Genomic DNA, 17,702 nt, shown 5'->3' with positions numbered 1-17,702 from the left:
AAGATGACAAGAATGCTGGCAGAGTAAGGCAATTTAAGAAAATGTTGAAATTCAACAGTAAAGTTGATGGAAAGTAGTCAGTGAACCAATTGTGAATGCTGTGTTTATTTTAACCTTTGTGTGACAATAAGGCTCTATTCAGCTTTTTGGTGCAGTTCAATCCCTTTGGGTAGAGGTCTGCAGAGAAAGAGATGGCACTCGATATATAACTTAACAGCCGTTAATAACGCAAGTGATTTCTAAATGGGTTTTGTGCTTCTGCAACCACTGATATATGATGCAGCTGTGAACTATCTCTGTTTCTCTACAGGCTTTTTGGAAGGAGAAGGGCTTCTCTGGGGAAATTGTGGCAGGATCCTCCAGTGGGTGTCCATTCTGTGTTACCTTTGATGCCACCAGCCCCAGTGGTAATGCCGCCTTGGTGGGCTTCATTGCCGGCCAGCAGGCTTCTCAATGGAGCTCCGAGGAGGTAATGCGTTATCAATGTGGAGACAGATTTAAATGATTAGTCTTCATCTATAATTTGAAAATGTCATATTATGTGCTAAAGACACAGCTTTTCCCCGGGTCATCGGTTCGAATTTCCATTGTAATTCATTAAAATGGCATGTTAATGCATAGAAATAGTAAATGAGAAAAATAATTGATGCAGTTTTTTTCCATCATCGAGTTGATATGTTGTAATTGTACTTAGGTTGATGATGGGTATCAGTTGTGGTTTGCTAGATATGCACAACTTGTGGAATTGCATGAAAGATTCTATTACCAAGAGATAATCCTGAACTTGCAAGTCTCCTGGTGAAATGACAGTTTTCAACAGCTTAACTCTGGGTCCCGTAGTTTAGATATAGGTCATATTGTTGGGGATTGGACCCTGGTGAATACAATGAATACACTATCAACTAAACAATACAATGTCATGAAATGCAGAGAGAGAAATTAGGTATTGTAGTATATGAACTGTTTAGCAGTTGTACTACAACTTACATCGTTAAGGAGTTTTGCGCTGGACTTCTGCTGAAAATCTTGCATTAGCCGGAAGATGGGTTGCCACAGTTGGCTGATTACTTGTCCACTGCAGCACTGAGGTCTATTTTATTGCACACCGTTCAGTACGTTGAAAAGCCCATCAGAGGGTTGCACACCTGCAACTAAATCCTGCAATTTCTGGTAGAATCAAGGTCTATTGAGCACAGTCATCCAAGACAGCAAAAGTCGACATGGCCTTTGAATCATTTTACAGCAGGACCTGGATCACCATTACGACCACTTTGCTTATTTAATGTAATGCTGGGGGTCAAGTTGACTTGATTTTCTGAGGCCCTTGACTGTGGACGTTGGGCTATATACAGATAGATAATTTAGTTACTGTGCTCCATGAACATTATAGCATTAGTACGACAACTTACATTGTTAGGGACTTTTGCACTGGACTTCTGAACCAATAATAACAGCAGAAACATGACAGAGCTGAGGCGGAATGCAAAATGTAAGTCAATTTCAAAATAAAGGTCTCTGAATATGAAGAATTCCCAACACTAATGATAAATCTACGTGTCGAAAAATGCTCACGGTAGCAATATTAAAATTGTGTGCGAGAATAGGACATCATATAGACTGAGAACAGTGGAACGGTCATGCTTTCAACAACTATTACTTTGCTAAATAGAGAAAATAAAGGTTTTTCAACTCAATGCTACAGTCTTTCAATTTAATTTATGTTCATTTTTTTGCCGTACTATTTGCACCAGGCACAAATGTAGTTTTTGGACATCTCTATATCTGAAGTGTCAAAGATTTGCTTTGTTAACAAAGACTTCATTTCACATACTCTGCTTCTACTAAACCTCCATCCTCTCCTCTTTCCTTTCCTTGCTTTCTACTGTGTTGACATTTTCATTGGGTTCCAGTGCTTTCCCTTTACCTGAAAAGACAAATAACACCTAGCCTTGTCTCTAGTGTTTTGGCATTTCAGTCATTAGCCTGACTTGCTACAGAGCTCAAGCTTAGCCCTCTCCCTGCTGTGCCATGAAGAACAAAGAGCCAAATAATTAACTTCCACATGCTACTTCACAGCTAAAGAGAGGGAAGTGGACATCAAGGTTCCAATTATACGCTCTTTGTGCTGTTTAAGTCACATTCAGCTGTATATATTATCTTTTTTTTCATACCATGTACTTGGTTGGATTCACTGTGTTGAACTTTTAATTTGTTGATTGCTTTTGGTTTGCACAGGTGGAGTTAACAAATGGCATTTTCCGCAGTAGTTTTTAATTGGAATTTTAGCTGACACTATCAGCAGGCCTGCAGCTAATAAACACTTCCAATAGAAAGCAATTTGGCACCATGCTTCAATTCACTCTTGGTTTTTATGGAAGGATTCTTCCAAGAGACTTCAAATTATTGCACAAGGGTGTGCTGAAAATGCAGGTAAAGTGACATGCAGATGAAGATTCTGAGACAGCTTTGCAACATGCGTCAGCATGTTTTATGGAGATCTGTCCTTTTGGTCCTCAGGCCTCAGCTGCTCAGTACATAACTCACCACGTCTCACCAGGAGGTTGACCATGCTTGAGTTATTCAAATTGGCTGCTGCTTCCTTTGTCCAGCTTCGATTGGTTTCTTGAATATGTATTAATGTTTTTGCAGCCGGCTGTTATAATTGTCATGTAAGTATCATGTTGGCACAGGCATTTCCTTCTGTTCGCAGGGTGGGGAGAGAAGAGAAGCTGTGCTTTCCAGTCTGGTTAAATACCTAGGTTGTGAGGCTGCATCTTTCATCCACTATGAAGAAAAAGTAAGTAGTTCAGTGGCAGATGTCTAATAAACAAGAATAATTTGGTTTGAGGCATTATTTTTTAGGTGCCAAAATTCATCGTCTCATTTTATACCCTGTATCCCAGTGAGGAAAGCCATGCTATGTTGCAACGGCTGACATATCTGTCAGTAAAACTGAACCCAATTGATTTTTTAAAGACTTAGAAGACTGAGAAAACCAGTTGCTAAAAAAATAATTGCTAGTAAGCTTTAGTTTGATAATAGTTACAGTGTAGTCTAACATTACAACGCAAGACAATTTTAAAAACGGGGCCAAGATGGGTCTAGCAAAGACCTCTGATAATTACATTTCTATTACCTTAACTTTGTATTCCAGCAATACAGTTGTTAATCCATATTCATGCAGCTAAGGCTAACAAGCTATAAGAAGCTTGGCAATATGCTCCGCTGTAAACATGTTTATTTCTGCTGTAAAGTTGGGCCTTTTAACATGGGGATTTATAGGGATGGACTCTCTTTTGGAGCCAGACTCAAGCGGCCATTTAATGAACTGCAGTTTTTGTCACGGAGACAGACACAGGCAGAGCAGAGAGAAATCTCGGAGAGTAGAGCAGATGTAGTAATGATGCGCGCTCACTTTTTGGGCGCACTGGCCTGTTCCGGCAACTGGCTGTTTGTATTTCCTGAACCTACATAACTTTTTACTGTTCCTGGGCCGAGGCTAATCCTTATTGTTGGACCCTGCCGAATGACGAGGCCTGTGTTTGACTGGCTAGAGAGTTAACAGAATTTAGCGTATCAGACAACATAGCACCTACAGACAGATATTATTGAACACATTGTGTCACGGGAGTTCACAGATAGGACCCAAACGCAAGACCACAGGAGACAGAAGTGAATGTTAAACAGGTTTTATTTATAGACAGGGGGGGTGCAGGTGTGGAGCCCGTGGTCCGACACCCGAGTGGCAGATCGACAGTGTGATGTCCCGTGGCTCGACACTGGAGAGTTGACAGATCGACGGTGTGAGTCCCGTGGCTCGACACTGGAGGGCTGGTGAGTTGACGGCGTGAAGTCCCGTGGCTCGATACTGGAGTCGACAGAGTGTAATCCGTAGACCACAACGAGAGCAGAGCGGCGGAGCGCATCCACAAACACAAGGAGGGCAGAGCGGCGGAGTGTAATCCACAGACACAAGGAGGGCAGAGCGGCGGAGTGTAATCCACAGACACAAGGAGGGCAGAGGATGCCACGGGGTTTCAGCCGGTTAAAGACGGTACGACCTGACACTCCCAGACTGCAGGACCAGAGTTTATATAGTGGCAGGCTACTCATTAAGGGGCCCTGAGTCTGGTGTGTCAGGCTGCAGGAGGTGATCAGCTTGAGTGTCCTCAGCCGTGCACGATTAAGGGTGCGGCCCTGGGAGGTGTCTGAAGGCAGAGGACAAACAGAGCACATGGCACACCACAACAGACAGGGGAATCCTGGATCCTGACAGTACCCCCCCCTTAAGGCACGGATTCCAGACGTAACACAAGACCCAACACAGGGCGGGTGGAGGGGGTCCGGAGGAGGGATGTCCCCACAGCTATAAGGCCGACTAGGGTGGGCGGCGGGGGTCCGAGGAGGGGTGACAGGATCTGACCCGCCACGGGGCCGCCGAAGAGCGTCGGCCCCCGGTGCTCCGGCGGCCGGCCGGGAGGGCAGAAGGGCTCCGGACACGGGTGCTCCGGCGGACGGCCGGGAGGGCAGAAGGGCTCCGGCCACGGGTGCTCCGGCGGACGGCCGGGCGGGCGGAAGGGCTCCGGCCCCGGGTGCTCCGGCGGGCGGCCGGGCGGGCGGAAGGGCTCTGGAGAATAGGATGCTGGTGCCGCAGTGGCAGGTACTGGAGGTCTCTGCTGCTCCGCGACGGCAGCGGGCACTGGAGGCCGCTGCTGCTCAGAGACGGCAGCGGGCACTGGAGGTCGCTGCTGCTCAGAGACGGCAGCGGGCACTGGAGGTCGCTGCCGCTCAGAGACGGCAACTGGAGGTCGTTGCGCCTCTGGGACGGCGGCCGGGTGTAGGAGAGGCTGCGGCACGGAGGCGGCGACAGGAACTGGAGCGGACTGCGGCGCTGAGGCGGCAGGAACTGGAGCGGGCTGCGGCGCTGAGGCGGCAGGAACCGAAGCGGGCTGCGGCGTAGAGGCGGCAGCGGCAGGAACTGGCGTAGAGGTGGCAGCGGCAGGAACTGGAGCTGGCGCTGCGGCGGCAGGAACTGGAGCGGGCTGCGGCGTAGAGGCGGCAGCAACTGGAGCTGGCGCTGCGGCGGCAGGAACTGGAGCGGGCTGCGGCGTAGAGGCGGCAGCAACTGGAGCTGGCGCTGCGGCGGCAGGAACTGGCGTAGAGGCGGCCGCGGCAGGAACTGGAGCTGCGGCGGCAGGAACTGGCGCTGGCCCTGCGGCGGCAGGAACTGGAGCTGCGGCGGCAGGAACTGGAGCTGGCCCTGCGGCGGCAGGAACTGGAGCTGCGGCGGCAGGAACTGGAGCTGCGGCGGCAGGAACTGGAGCTGCGGCGGCAGGAACTGGAGCTGGCCCTGCGGCGGCAGGAACTGGAGCTGGCCCTGCGGCGGCAGGAACTGGAGCTGGCCCTGCGGCGGCAGGACCAGAGAGCGGCTCTGGCTCCGCGGCCGCGAGGTCCGGGGATAGCTGCGGCTCCGAGACCACAGCTGGGACTGGAGGTCGCTGCTGCTCCGGGACGGCAGCGGCAGGACCTGGAGGTCGCTGCTGCTCCGGGACGGCAGCGGCGGGACCTGGAGGTCGCTGCTGCTCCGGGACGACAGCGGCGGGAACTGGAGGTTGCTGCTGCTCCGGGATGACAGCGGCGGGAACTGGAGGTCGCTGCTGCTCCGGGATGACAGCGGCGGGAACTGGAGGTCGCTGCTGCTCCGGGACGGCAGCGGCGGGAACTGGCGGTCGCTGCTCTGGGACGGCAGCGGCGGGAGCTGGAGGTCGCTGCTGATCTGGGACGGCAGCGGCGGGAACTGGAGGTCGCTGCTGCTCCGGGATGACAGCGGCGGGAACTGGAGGTCGCTGCTGCTCCGGGACGGCAGCGGCGGGAACTGGAGGTCGCTGCTGCTCCGGGACGGCAGCGGCGGGAACTGGCGGTCGCTGCTCTGGGACGGCAGCGGCGGGAGCTGGAGGTCGCTGCTGATCTGGGACGGCAGCGGCGGGACCTGGAGGTTGCTGCTGCTCCGGGACGGCAGCGGCGGGAACTGGAGGTCGCTGCTGCACTGCGACTGCGGCGGCCGGGACTGGAGGTCGCCACGGTATGGAGACAGCGGCGGCCGGGACTCGAGGTCGCCGCGGTACGGAGACGGCGGCGGCCGGGACTGGCGAAAGCTGTGCCGCAGAGGCGGTAGGAACCGGAGCTAGCTGCGGCGAAGAGGTGACAGGAACAGGAGCCGGCTGCAATGCAGTCTGACTACGGGGAGCCGGAGTCGACCGGGCCACTGAGTGTTCCGCTACCCTTGCATGGCTCAGTCTCCGGCTGAGAAGGCGCTTGACCATATACTCAGAGTTCCCCAGAGGGTCAAAAACTCTCATCAGAGCAATCACAAAGTCCACATACCCCACAGTATTAGGCTGGTCGCTGCTCACTGTGTACATGGCCCAGTCCAAAGCCCTTCCCCGCAGTAAGCAGACCACGTAAGACACCTTGGACCTGTCTGAGGCGAAAGTCAGGGGCTGTCGGTCAAACACCGATTGGCATAGCAACAGGAAGCCTTGACACTTCCCCAGTGTTCCATCATAGGGACTCGGAGCCGGCACGGGGGATTCCCAGACCGGCGGAGCGAGGACAGGCGGGAACAGTGCGGGTGCTGGAACTGGTGGAGACTTGACTGTCCGGGCTAGTTCCTGCCCGCACCAGCCAACCCGAGAAACCTCAGCAGCGAAACGTCTCATCTCCTCCAGGGAAGGTCTCGTCTCCTCCAGCAGCCTGGTAGTGCTGTACAGCGTAGCTGCTCCTGTGGTTGCTGGGTCCCCCTCAGAGACCTCAGCTTCCATGGATTGCAGGGCTTGACGCATCTTCATGAGCCTCTGCTGGTGTGCCTCCAGCTGCGTGCTATATCCGGCCACCGTAGCTGCTCCTGTGGTTGCTGGGTCCATTATGGTCAGGTCGTTCTGTCACGGGAGTTCACAGATAGGACCCAAACGCAAGACCACAGGAGACAGAAGTGAATGTTAAACAGGTTTTATTTATAGACAGGGGGGTGCAGGTGTGGAGCCCGTGGTCCGACACCCGAGTGGCAGATCGACAGTGTGATGTCCCGTGGCTCGACACTGGAGAGTTGACAGATCGACGGTGTGAGTCCCGTGGCTCGACACTGGAGGGCTGGTGAGTTGACGGCGTGAAGTCCCGTGGCTCGATACTGGAGTCGACAGAGTGTAATCCGTAGACCACAACGAGAGCAGAGCGGCGGAGCGCATCCACAAACACAAGGAGGGCAGAGCGGCGGAGTGTAATCCACAGACACAAGGAGGGCAGAGCGGCGGAGTGTAATCCACAGACACAAGGAGGGCAGAGGATGCCACGGGGTTTCAGCCGGTTAAAGACGGTACGACCTGACACTCCCAGACTGCAGGACCAGAGTTTATATAGTGGCAGGCTACTCATTAAGGGGCCCTGAGTCTGGTGTGTCAGGCTGCAGGAGGTGATCAGCTTGAGTGTCCTCAGCCGTGCACGATTAAGGGTGCGGCCCTGGGAGGTGTCTGAAGGCAGAGGACAAACAGAGCACATGGCACACCACAACAGACAGGGGAATCCTGGATCCTGACACATTGTTACTATCTTTAAAGTGCAATATTGCAGTTAATATCACACGGGAGATTAAAAAACAGCTAAACCAGTATGTTTCGGTATTGTCTGGGGGGGGGGGGGGGGCTGTACAATGTGCTCAGATTAAATTAGACGAGGGAATTGTCAATTGTTGATTGAAACAAAGCAATGTTTTTGTACTGTGCCATTAAATACATGTAAATGTCACTTTACAGGACTGGGCTAAGGAGGACTACAGCGGGGGCTGCCCTGTTAATGTCATGGCACCAGGTCTGCTAACCTATTACCACCCCAGCCTGAGGCAGCCCTGTGGCAGGTAATCACCCCACTGATGACAAATACACCACAGCATCGCACCTTTCCATCTCCCCAGACCCAAGAGAGTCACCTTTCTTCTAGACTCCCACCACAACTAATGTAGGATGTTGAGTAAACCGATGTGAGTCTCTAAACATTTAAACTCTTTTCAAGACCTAAATCTGGAGTTCATAGTTCGGTACATTGCACCATTACACCAGATGACAGTGAGATAGTGACTGTGGATGCTGGATGATCATGCCAACCTGGTATTACTCACGAGCACACAATGCCTACAAATCATTGACACGAGTCGTGGGAGTTATTATGCCTTTCGCTGATTGATACACATTCGTCCAGTTCTAAAGAAATGGCAGGAGGTCGTCAGCAATGGAAAAGTTCCCGTAATCCATTTCTCATGGCCTGTTCAGAGATGCATACGGCTGAAAGAAGGAGAGCGAGAGGTGGGGAGGAGGATGCAGGTAATGTATTTCCATAATGACATTAAGTCTGTGGGGAGCAGAGGAAGCTCATTGCATAACTTGACTCAATCAGCAGCATGGGGCAGTAGCGCTTATCCACATTCCTACCCCCTATAGAACATGGATCCTCAAGGACACGTTGTGGCTTTGACTCAAACCCAGCACGTGTAATGAAGACAAGCCCATGCTCGGTTGACAAAATTGCTGCTGGTGCTTCAAACATAATGTACATAATAGCACGTCGGATTCCAGTAGAGTCTGGTAGGTTATGGAATTTAGTTTGGGAAAGTAAGAATCTCAATACAGTGTTGTTTTTATTTAAAAAACTAAAAATGATAATCCTCAGTGGGTACTATGTGTGCTCAGTATGAAATATCTTTACACAGAAGACCTTGCTGCTCAATTCTAGTTGGGGTTAGAGAGTCGAGACAATAATGAGTGAGAAGAAAAAAAAGCAAGAAGTCAGAATATATTGACCCCAGTGGGTTCATGCTTTACTGAGTTAACAACCACAACATGCATGCAGAATAAACTCTGCGCTCACTGGAGTTGCTTTGTAGGACGCTGAAATGTTTCAAAAGAAAAACATGGTTGTTTGTGGTGCTCATCATATTTTTTGGAGTATTACTACCAACAGAGAAGGATTAGTTCAGTCAACCTAAGATACAAAGAGTCTAACAGAATACATTTAAAATGTAGAAAACAGTTTGTCAAAAAACATGTTTTTTTATTTTGCTATTTCAGAAATTGCTGCAGAGAATAACAATGTCTACAAGTCTAGTTATGGCACCTAACTGATAATTATAAGTGGAGCTCTCCATCGGAGGTCTACAGGCTTAGCACTTCATCCCTGTGTGACCACACAGTGAAGTTTGGATCCATTCAGCTATTTCAGGATTAGTCCTCCTCATCCTGAAACACTAGAATGATTCCTCAGGGAGCCCAAAAGAAGTAGTGTTACAATATGTTGTATCATCTTTTTTTTTACAGACATCTCCTTCTTAAAAGGGGCAATGTCTGATCTTTACATCCCAATGTGTACATCGAAAGCCTGACTGCACACCAACATACAACATCTCAGCAAGAAATGATCATTACAAACACCTATCCTTTGCACAACGTCACATGAGTGCTTAATGTACTTAATACATGTACTCCACTGGGACATTTTGGTGTTGGTAAAAGCCAGAAAACATAGATACAGTGATAGAATGTTTGACCCGTTGTTCATATACATTAATGAGGTGATGATATGTCAATGTTGAGTTCACACTTCCCCCAGATGGCCAAAACAAAAAAAACAGTTATTGTAAGAGTCGGTTTCTTGGTCAGCTCAGTGTTCAAGATTTGAAAGATCAATCGTGGATGAAGGAAATGGATTGAAGCTCTTTAGGTTTAATCCCAGCACTGACCCGAAGATCTGTTAGCAACTACGTCTAGAAGCCTGATCCCTACAGAGCATTTGCACCATAGAATGGACTTAAAGAAACAGCATTCAAGGGGTCAAATGTGATGAACACGAGCCACAGACCTGCTGCACAAATCTCCTCCACATAGAGTAGAGTCCTCTGGAACAGACTCATTGCAGCCACACTGCTTCTAGAATTTGCATGAAACAGCCTTGAGAGGATCCCATCCTGCCAACATTGTGATTGTGATATGCCAATACAGAGGCCGAATGTATAAAATCATGAATTGCATGAATTTAATCTGTACCACCACTGATACAACAGGCAATTATATATCAGTACAAAGTACAGAACACAACCAGTAAGCATCAGACCTTAGTGAGGCTGTGACTTAATGTGAATCACATGAACATCTCAACATATCGATTCATGATCCTTACACATCCAAAGGTTTGCAATATTATCCGCCAAACATATATTTATCCCAGAGTGGAACTTTGTCAATCTGGCTTTTAGGGAAATATATTTCAAAGAGATGAGATGATTGTGTCATATGTCTCACTGGGGATGCTACTGACAAGACTGTACAGTCGGAGCAGTGAGGAACCGACTGCAAGAACACCAAACACTCTGACAACAGATCTCAATTCACAACGTCTGTTGATTAGGTCATCATGAGGACATACTGCACACACCTTTAGTTTTTTGGTCATTGATTACAGATACTTCATTCCAGAATGTAAAACTAGTAGGGAAAGGACAGCATTGAGCCTTGTGTCTCAATTATTAACTACCATTCAATCCGTCAGACATATTTCCATATACAGTACAGACATTACACTAGTTCATTCTACAGAATGCTTGGATCACTGTGATAAAATGCTTGAGAAAGGTTGATGATCTTCCTCGAGTCTGTATTTGTCTTTAAAGTGACAACAATGCGGACCGGTTTCTTTCTAAATCCATTTTGTTCATTTGCTGTTTGTTACAGTGTCTGACTCAGCACACTGGGAAATGTGATTAAATTGAACACGGCAGGACAGTTTGTATACAGCGGAGGTCAAAATGACGTCCCACTAGCTCAGAGGGATTCTTTTATCTTTATTCCTGCTTTTACAGATTAGATTAATCCAGTGCGCGTTTCAGGAAATCCTCCACGTTGGAGACTTGAAATGGTAGACCAACATAATCACCTACGTCACCTTTCTCCACAACTTACAAAAACAAAGCATTGCATTCATTTTCACAGAGCACCAAAGTCTGCTTCACTTCGCCCAAGTCATCGTATAATCACCGATTTAAACAAGGCACGAATCAAGTCCAATCAAGAACACAAAGCGGTCATTGTAAGTTTGACAAGCTCTCACTCTTCCCAGTATTATGCTGCTGCTCATTATACCGTTTACTACCATCTGCAATGTATGTTGCTGTTCTGGTTGAGTTGATTGATTTCTCCCTACACCACTCCTGCCTTTTTCATGTTTTATTACCATACTTGGTGAAAACATTGCTTTTGTTATTCGTTATCATTTGTGTTAAAGTCTCAGTGGTGATTAGGTTTGTGTCACTCCTAGCCTAGTCACTGCTGTATAAATGTGTCACAGAGCACTCTGAAACAAAAGTTTACCACCCTGTGTTCCAGTGAAAGGTCCTATACTTGGGGCGACGTCAGGCACCTTCAACAAACTCATTTTTTAGGATCAGTTTAAGGAAACCAATCAGGATACTAAAGCTCTCAGTGGCTAGACAGGTGGTGTGCATTACAAACTCCAAACTTGTTGACATGTTGCCAAAAGGCCTTTCAGTCTGAGGTCAAATTCTTCTTGGGTACTCTGCTGATGAAGTCTCAAGTGGCATCTTTCAGTAGGCTGGACTGAATACTCAAAATGCTTCTGAACATTTCTCATTGCCGCTTTGGCACACACTGAACCTTTGGTCAGTCCTGACTACCGGTACTCATCCAATTTCTTGTCTGCACCCTTCAAGAAAAGTGTTGGGTAAATCCATGCTTTTGCTGGTCCGGTGAGCAAGGTTTGATTTTATGTGAACCAGCTGAACCGACATTTGTCATTGTGACACGTTCTGGCAATTTAAAAAGGGGCCTACATCAGCAATTGAGGAGCTCTTCAATGTCCTCTCTCCACCACAGTTGGGTTCAGGAGGTCCTTTAAAGTGCTCGAAAATACCACGAGAACACAGCCTGACCCGTGCCCTGCTTTTCCTTTCTGAGTTATCTAACAGTTTGTAACTACTTCCTGGAGGACAACCAAAGGTCCTTGTCCATAGCCTCCCTGAACTATTCCCACACCCGGGGTTTGACTTTGGCAAACTACCTTCTCCAAAGACCGATACTGTATTATTATATTTCCGTGGTTTATGCTACCGATGCTCTTTTGTTTGTTTTTGAATTTTACCATCTTGCCAATAACGAAGCCCTGCAGTCTGCACACTCCAGCTCTGCTTTGACAGCGGTATGTTCAACTCGAAGGCTGTGGACTGATGTTTTTGGGCACCATTGACAGAAATTCAAGGAGTAGCAGCATTTTCAAGCTGGTTTTGTAAAGAACGATACGTTATAAAAGTCGCAGACTGCTTTCAGGAACAATTAGTGCATAGGCTGTGTGCTTAACGTTAGCGTGCTTTACCTCTCTTGAGAGAGAGAGAGACGGCGAGCGGGTGTGTAACTCACAGTGAGCATGATGTTGGCAGTAATGTTAAAGCTGTGAATGTAGAGATGTAGTACACAGTTCAGGCTGTCGGTGAACAAATCCTCAAGACCTGAAGCTAGCGACAGCAACCTACCAGGTTGGTGAGCTGACCTTTAAGGACCAGTGCTATTCTATTTTAGTGACACAGAAACACACACACTTGACCGCCGGGTCCAACAACTTTTCTGGTGGAAACCTGTATTTGCAAATGTCAGTGAACAGAGACTTGATGTCAACAGATTTACATTCAACTGATTGTTAATATCTTAAGATAATCTCTAAATGTGTGTAAAGGGATGCAATTAATCCAAAAGGAAGATAAAATGAACGTGTCTTTTTCAAACAACATAAAGCTTTGTGTTCAATATTTGGCTCATTGATTTTCTTGATTCACAGGATCCATTGGGCAGGCACAGAGACAGCCACCCTCTGGTATGGGTACATGAGTGGTGCAGTACAAGCTGGTCAGCGAGCAGCTGTGGAAGTACTGGCTGAACTCTGCCCCATGACTCTGACCCAGGAGGAGCAGCAAGCAGTTGAGCACAGTCTTACTGTCAAGGATGCTGTGAAGAAAACACCATCGTCTAAACACACGTACCTGTCCACAACCAAAGCTATGGTCGTAGCAACACTGGCAATAGGTGCAGTCCTCTTGCTGGCTCAGAATCAAAATGCATTGCTAAAGGTCAAAAGTTACTTGACGAATGTATTTTCAACAACCACGCAGAATATATTGCTATTGTAACAGAAACCTGTAAAACAAGTGTTTGGTTTGGTTAATGAACGAGTTAGTTTAGCTGGGGCTCTCACAAAACGTTGATCTCTATACTCTGATAGCTGACGTTTTCCCTTTTTTGCTTGGGTTGCAAAAAAAAGTTGAAAACTAATATCTAAGATTTTTTTCCCTTTTCTGTGCTGATTTTCATGTACTGCGTATTTCATAGAAAGTTCAACTCAATTAGATTAATTTGAATGATATCCTATAATGTTAATTCATATTATAACATGTGTTATTTGTGGCATTGTTTAATATGGTAAATCAAAAAAGTGCTCTTAAAACAGTTGAGTTATGTTTTCTGTCATTGTGTTTCTTTAAAGATTATAGTACAATTATCAGTCCGATAATGATAATATAATTTATTACATTTTTGAGTGAGTACATTATATTATTACATATATATTTTTCTTTTTAAGAAGGCTTTTAAGTCTTTTCCCATTCTTGTTTGCTAAATTACAATAAAACCTCTGAAGGAAAATAACTGAATGACTCCTGAACCTTCACTTTAATGACTTTAATGATTTGGTCATGATGAATAAGATTTGTTTTCCTATAGTTGTACCTACAGAAAGCAACTTCAGATATTCACATCCTATCTTATTTGTTTTTTTAACATTGAAAATTGTGACCGGAAAATGTAGGTTGTGCTCGTAAACTGAGGGCTTCAGAGGGATTATGCTGTGTTTAAACCACTTTGCAGTGGGAAAATGCAGCTTTCGTACGGCATGCCTCGCATTGTTTCCCAGCGATCCATAAAACCTGCTTGAGGGGCTTGGAGCAGAGTCGCACGCGGGTCTGTGCACCCACAAAACCACCAACAGACATTCAAACGGGTGAAAGATGGATGAACGAGTCACACAATGATCACGTCCCAGAGAAAGTGATTTAATCGCTTGATTGCACAATTGATTGAAAGGATTTTGTCAGTCCTCAAACGCCTACTGATCATAGGACGGTAGTCTGAGACTCCGTTGGCGCCATTGCTGGCTGTTTGTCTTTGTTATCACTAGCTTGCACTGGATGTCTGTTGCCCCTGGTTTAATTAAAGCCAGTCCAGTCTGAATCAAGACCAAAAGCTCAACATCACCAATATGTGTACGTTTATTTGCACCATTTGGTCTCTGATTTGGTCCATTTTTGATTGACAGTCACGAGAGTAATGGCTGTCAGGTGGATTTGAGTTTCTGAACAGATTTCATGCAACAACTTTTTTTTCTGACCTTACACTCTGAGATGAAGGGTAAAGCAGATTGCTCTGCTATTTCAGCGACTCTGTGCTGTTTAAAGGTTCCATCAAATGGTCTATGTTATTGCCATCTTAAGGCATGCATGCCATAATCCAACCATCTGGGGGAATGGCAGATCAGATTATCAGTCCCTGTTTTGTTGTTGTGTGTATGTGTGTGTGTGCGTGTGACAAACTGTACTGTACATTTAATGTTTGCATCCACCGTCACTCTCGCTTTGTCGCTCAACAACCTACTCGCTGTGCACATTGAGCTACTCTTACACCAACGACATATGTGAAGATGGGGATTACACCTAAACCTGGCCTTGGCCATTTTCCAACCATGTGACCATTTCAAAGCTTGCTTGTGAAATTTATAGTCATTGTTTTCTTCATTTACACTTGTTCACAATGCAGGACTCTGTGTGAGGGCTGTGCAGTGCAATTAGCTAGCCAGTATACAGACAGAGATTCCATTCACATGATAGGTATTGATGGAAGTACTGCTATTGGTAAAGTGGTATTGGTATCACTTTAAAGATATTGGTATTGGTATTGGTACTGATTTTTTTCAACGATACAGCCCTAACGCGCCCTAGCAACATGGCTTATGAATAATTTCTTGATGGGTTTAATCTTGGCAGCAATGTACAATATATATCTCAATATTTTCATATCTTTTTGAAAATAACGTCTGATTTAACCCTTTGCTGCTTTCCAGCATGATCATCGTAGCAAACTGAACTAATCTAAACACAGTGGTGTTTTAAATGTATTAATTATTGACAGAATGACTTGTTGACTGAATGTGAACATTCACAGAACATTTGGTGCTTAGACTCCACAGGGAGATTTGTAATAGAGGGCCGTCTGCCCTGAGCTGCAGCAAGATCAATCCCCCAGTGGGGGGAATGATCAATCTGCGAAGACTGGGCGTTGATTAGGAGGTGGAGGCGCGTGTGTGATTAGGAGGTGGAGGCGCGTGTGTAACAGCGTTGTGAACGTACTACAGACACAGACACAATCATACTTAAAAAGAGACAGCAGCAAGATGATAGACTAACGATGTAAAGTGTGTCATTGTGCTACTGGATAGAAGAGACCAGCTGCTTAGACCAGCTCATATCATGATCGAAAGCACCAAATAATGACAGGAAGGAAAATTATGCATGAGGAGTTCATGGTAGATGTATGAAAAATAAACTACAGGCCTAAGAATACAAAAGTAAAGTCTTCCTGAGTGGACTGACACTAAAGCTTCATTTCATGGTCACTTTTATTTTGAACTCTGTTCTTTTGTAATGCCTAGTACATACATTTACTGGAAAACAACAACGTGGGCGCTAGTTTCCCAATTTCACTGTGAAAAGCTTCAAGAGGCACATCGACGCATTTCATATAATAGAGTCATATCATGCAGAGGGAATATTGTTTTTCAAAATGAATCTGGAAGGAAGCCAGTTTGCTCAATATGTTGATTCTCCCAAGATAAGGATGATGTGCAATTATGAATTTCTCAGCCCCTGAAAGTTTGAAATCCTGAAATGTCGTACATAAATGAAAAACAAGAGTACAGATCAGAGTCTTTCACAAGCACCCTCTACTCTGCACGGTGGACTGTGTGTTGTTGTACCCATTTGTTAGGGTTGCTGTAATTACTGTAGCCTCTGTAAACGCCTGCCGTAGAACTTGCCTTCGTGTTTGCCTTCGGGCAATAGCACCGGCTTTAAAAATGCATACACTGCAGTGCAGTCTTATCGATATTTGTCACCATAAACAACTCTTCGCATTTTTTTTAAGACGATGTGGCTAGGATACTGCAGCATGCTATTCTGACTTAAATTTAGTGATACTGGCATAACAGGAGCACCATAACGCAACTCAGCAAACCTGCCTTCAATAAATACTGCCTTCGTGAAGTTTATAATGTTCTTTTATTTGGAATTACATCAGCAAGTGACGTAATTCAACTCCGGCAATTGTGTTCAGATTTCATTTTGTAACCTATCGTGTGCCTTGAAGTTAATGTTTGAAAGGATTGCCTCTGCTCCTCATGCCAAAGCAACTTTCCTGTGTTTAACATGCATCATGACGTGAATTATGTCAAAACAATGATCCTGCAGCACCAATTTGCTTCCTGTGCCAACAGTGTTCATTATCTGATGATGTAGAAAGTAAAAGTGTGATTTAGCATTGTGCTCTTATAACATTGTTGGACTTATTTGATGTAATCTGGGTTTTTTTTTACATCATATCCATTATGATAATTATCCATTATCAACATTCTGTCTGGAAGATACAACAGTCATCGGCACAATTCATTTTCTTAAATCATTGTTGTTTTAAAAGGAAATATTAGGCAACACACAGGGGAACAACAAGATCTGCTCGTCAGAATGAACTGCACAAACCAATCATACAATGAAAACATCTCAGACAAAGGGATTTAATCGTTATCTCTTAATTACACGGTTGATTGACAGGATTTTTGTCAGTCCCAATTTCTCTCCTGGAGAGTATCACCAACACCCACTGATTGTTGAACAGTAGTCTGGCAACATGGCTATTTGTCTTTGTTATCACCAGCTTGCACTGGATCAACTGCCTGTTCTCCCCGGTTCCATTTAAGCCAGCCCACGCTGAATCAAGGCCAACAACCCAACATACAGTACAGTGTCCAAGCCACAACAAAATAAAACAACCTGATACCCACATGGGGGACGCACACAAAGCCACTGCATGTGAGCAACAAGGTGTATAGAGAGGCAGCCTATCGGATGCTGCTGAACAAGAATAAATGGCCAAGCCTCCAGGCGTTCAAAGGCATTCGGAACCAAACCGGAACTAACAGGCATTGATATACACCAACACAACAGAAAAAAAAGACAGAAACAAGACACATGCCTCTGCATTCCCAACACATCACTACAGCCACGATTCAGCACCAAGGACAGCGACAATGTTGACCATCCACAGGAAAGCAGGCAGTCGTGGACGTGAGTGACATACAAATGAACAAACAGCAGCACAGCGGAGCCAAGGGGTTAAACATAAGCTTCACCCACCCTGAGAATAGTTGAAGGTGGCGAGTGTCTGCGCCGAGCTGTGTGACAATTACATCTTTCCGGTCATTACCGGTATTGCTCTTCAAGTTCTCTCTCACTTGACAGCCAGCTGCACTAACTGGGCCTTCCCGTGAGTTAAACG

General features: G+C 46.3%; 1 protein-coding gene across 1 annotated transcript in view; it reads left to right on the top strand.

Moving 5' to 3' along the window:
- The window catches only part of LOC306792353 (putative flavin-containing monoamine oxidase A), a gene marked incomplete at both ends in the record, with an annotated part of 54,967 nt that overhangs the window by 23,057 nt on the left and 14,208 nt on the right, over nt 1-17,702 (top strand). Inside the window, 4 exon segments of the mRNA XM_079289424.1 lie at nt 311-469; nt 2,711-2,797; nt 7,809-7,909; nt 12,886-13,130. Coding sequence (XP_079145550.1) covers nt 311-469; nt 2,711-2,797; nt 7,809-7,909; nt 12,886-13,130 — 592 coding nt within the window.

Source organism: Melanostigma gelatinosum, assembly GCF_949748355.1.
Source record: "Melanostigma gelatinosum genome assembly, chromosome: 18".
NCBI classification, from domain to species: domain Eukaryota; kingdom Metazoa; phylum Chordata; class Actinopteri; order Perciformes; family Zoarcidae; genus Melanostigma; species Melanostigma gelatinosum.
Note: the sequence above shows the minus strand (reverse complement) of the source record. Positions and strands in the feature narration are given on the sequence as shown.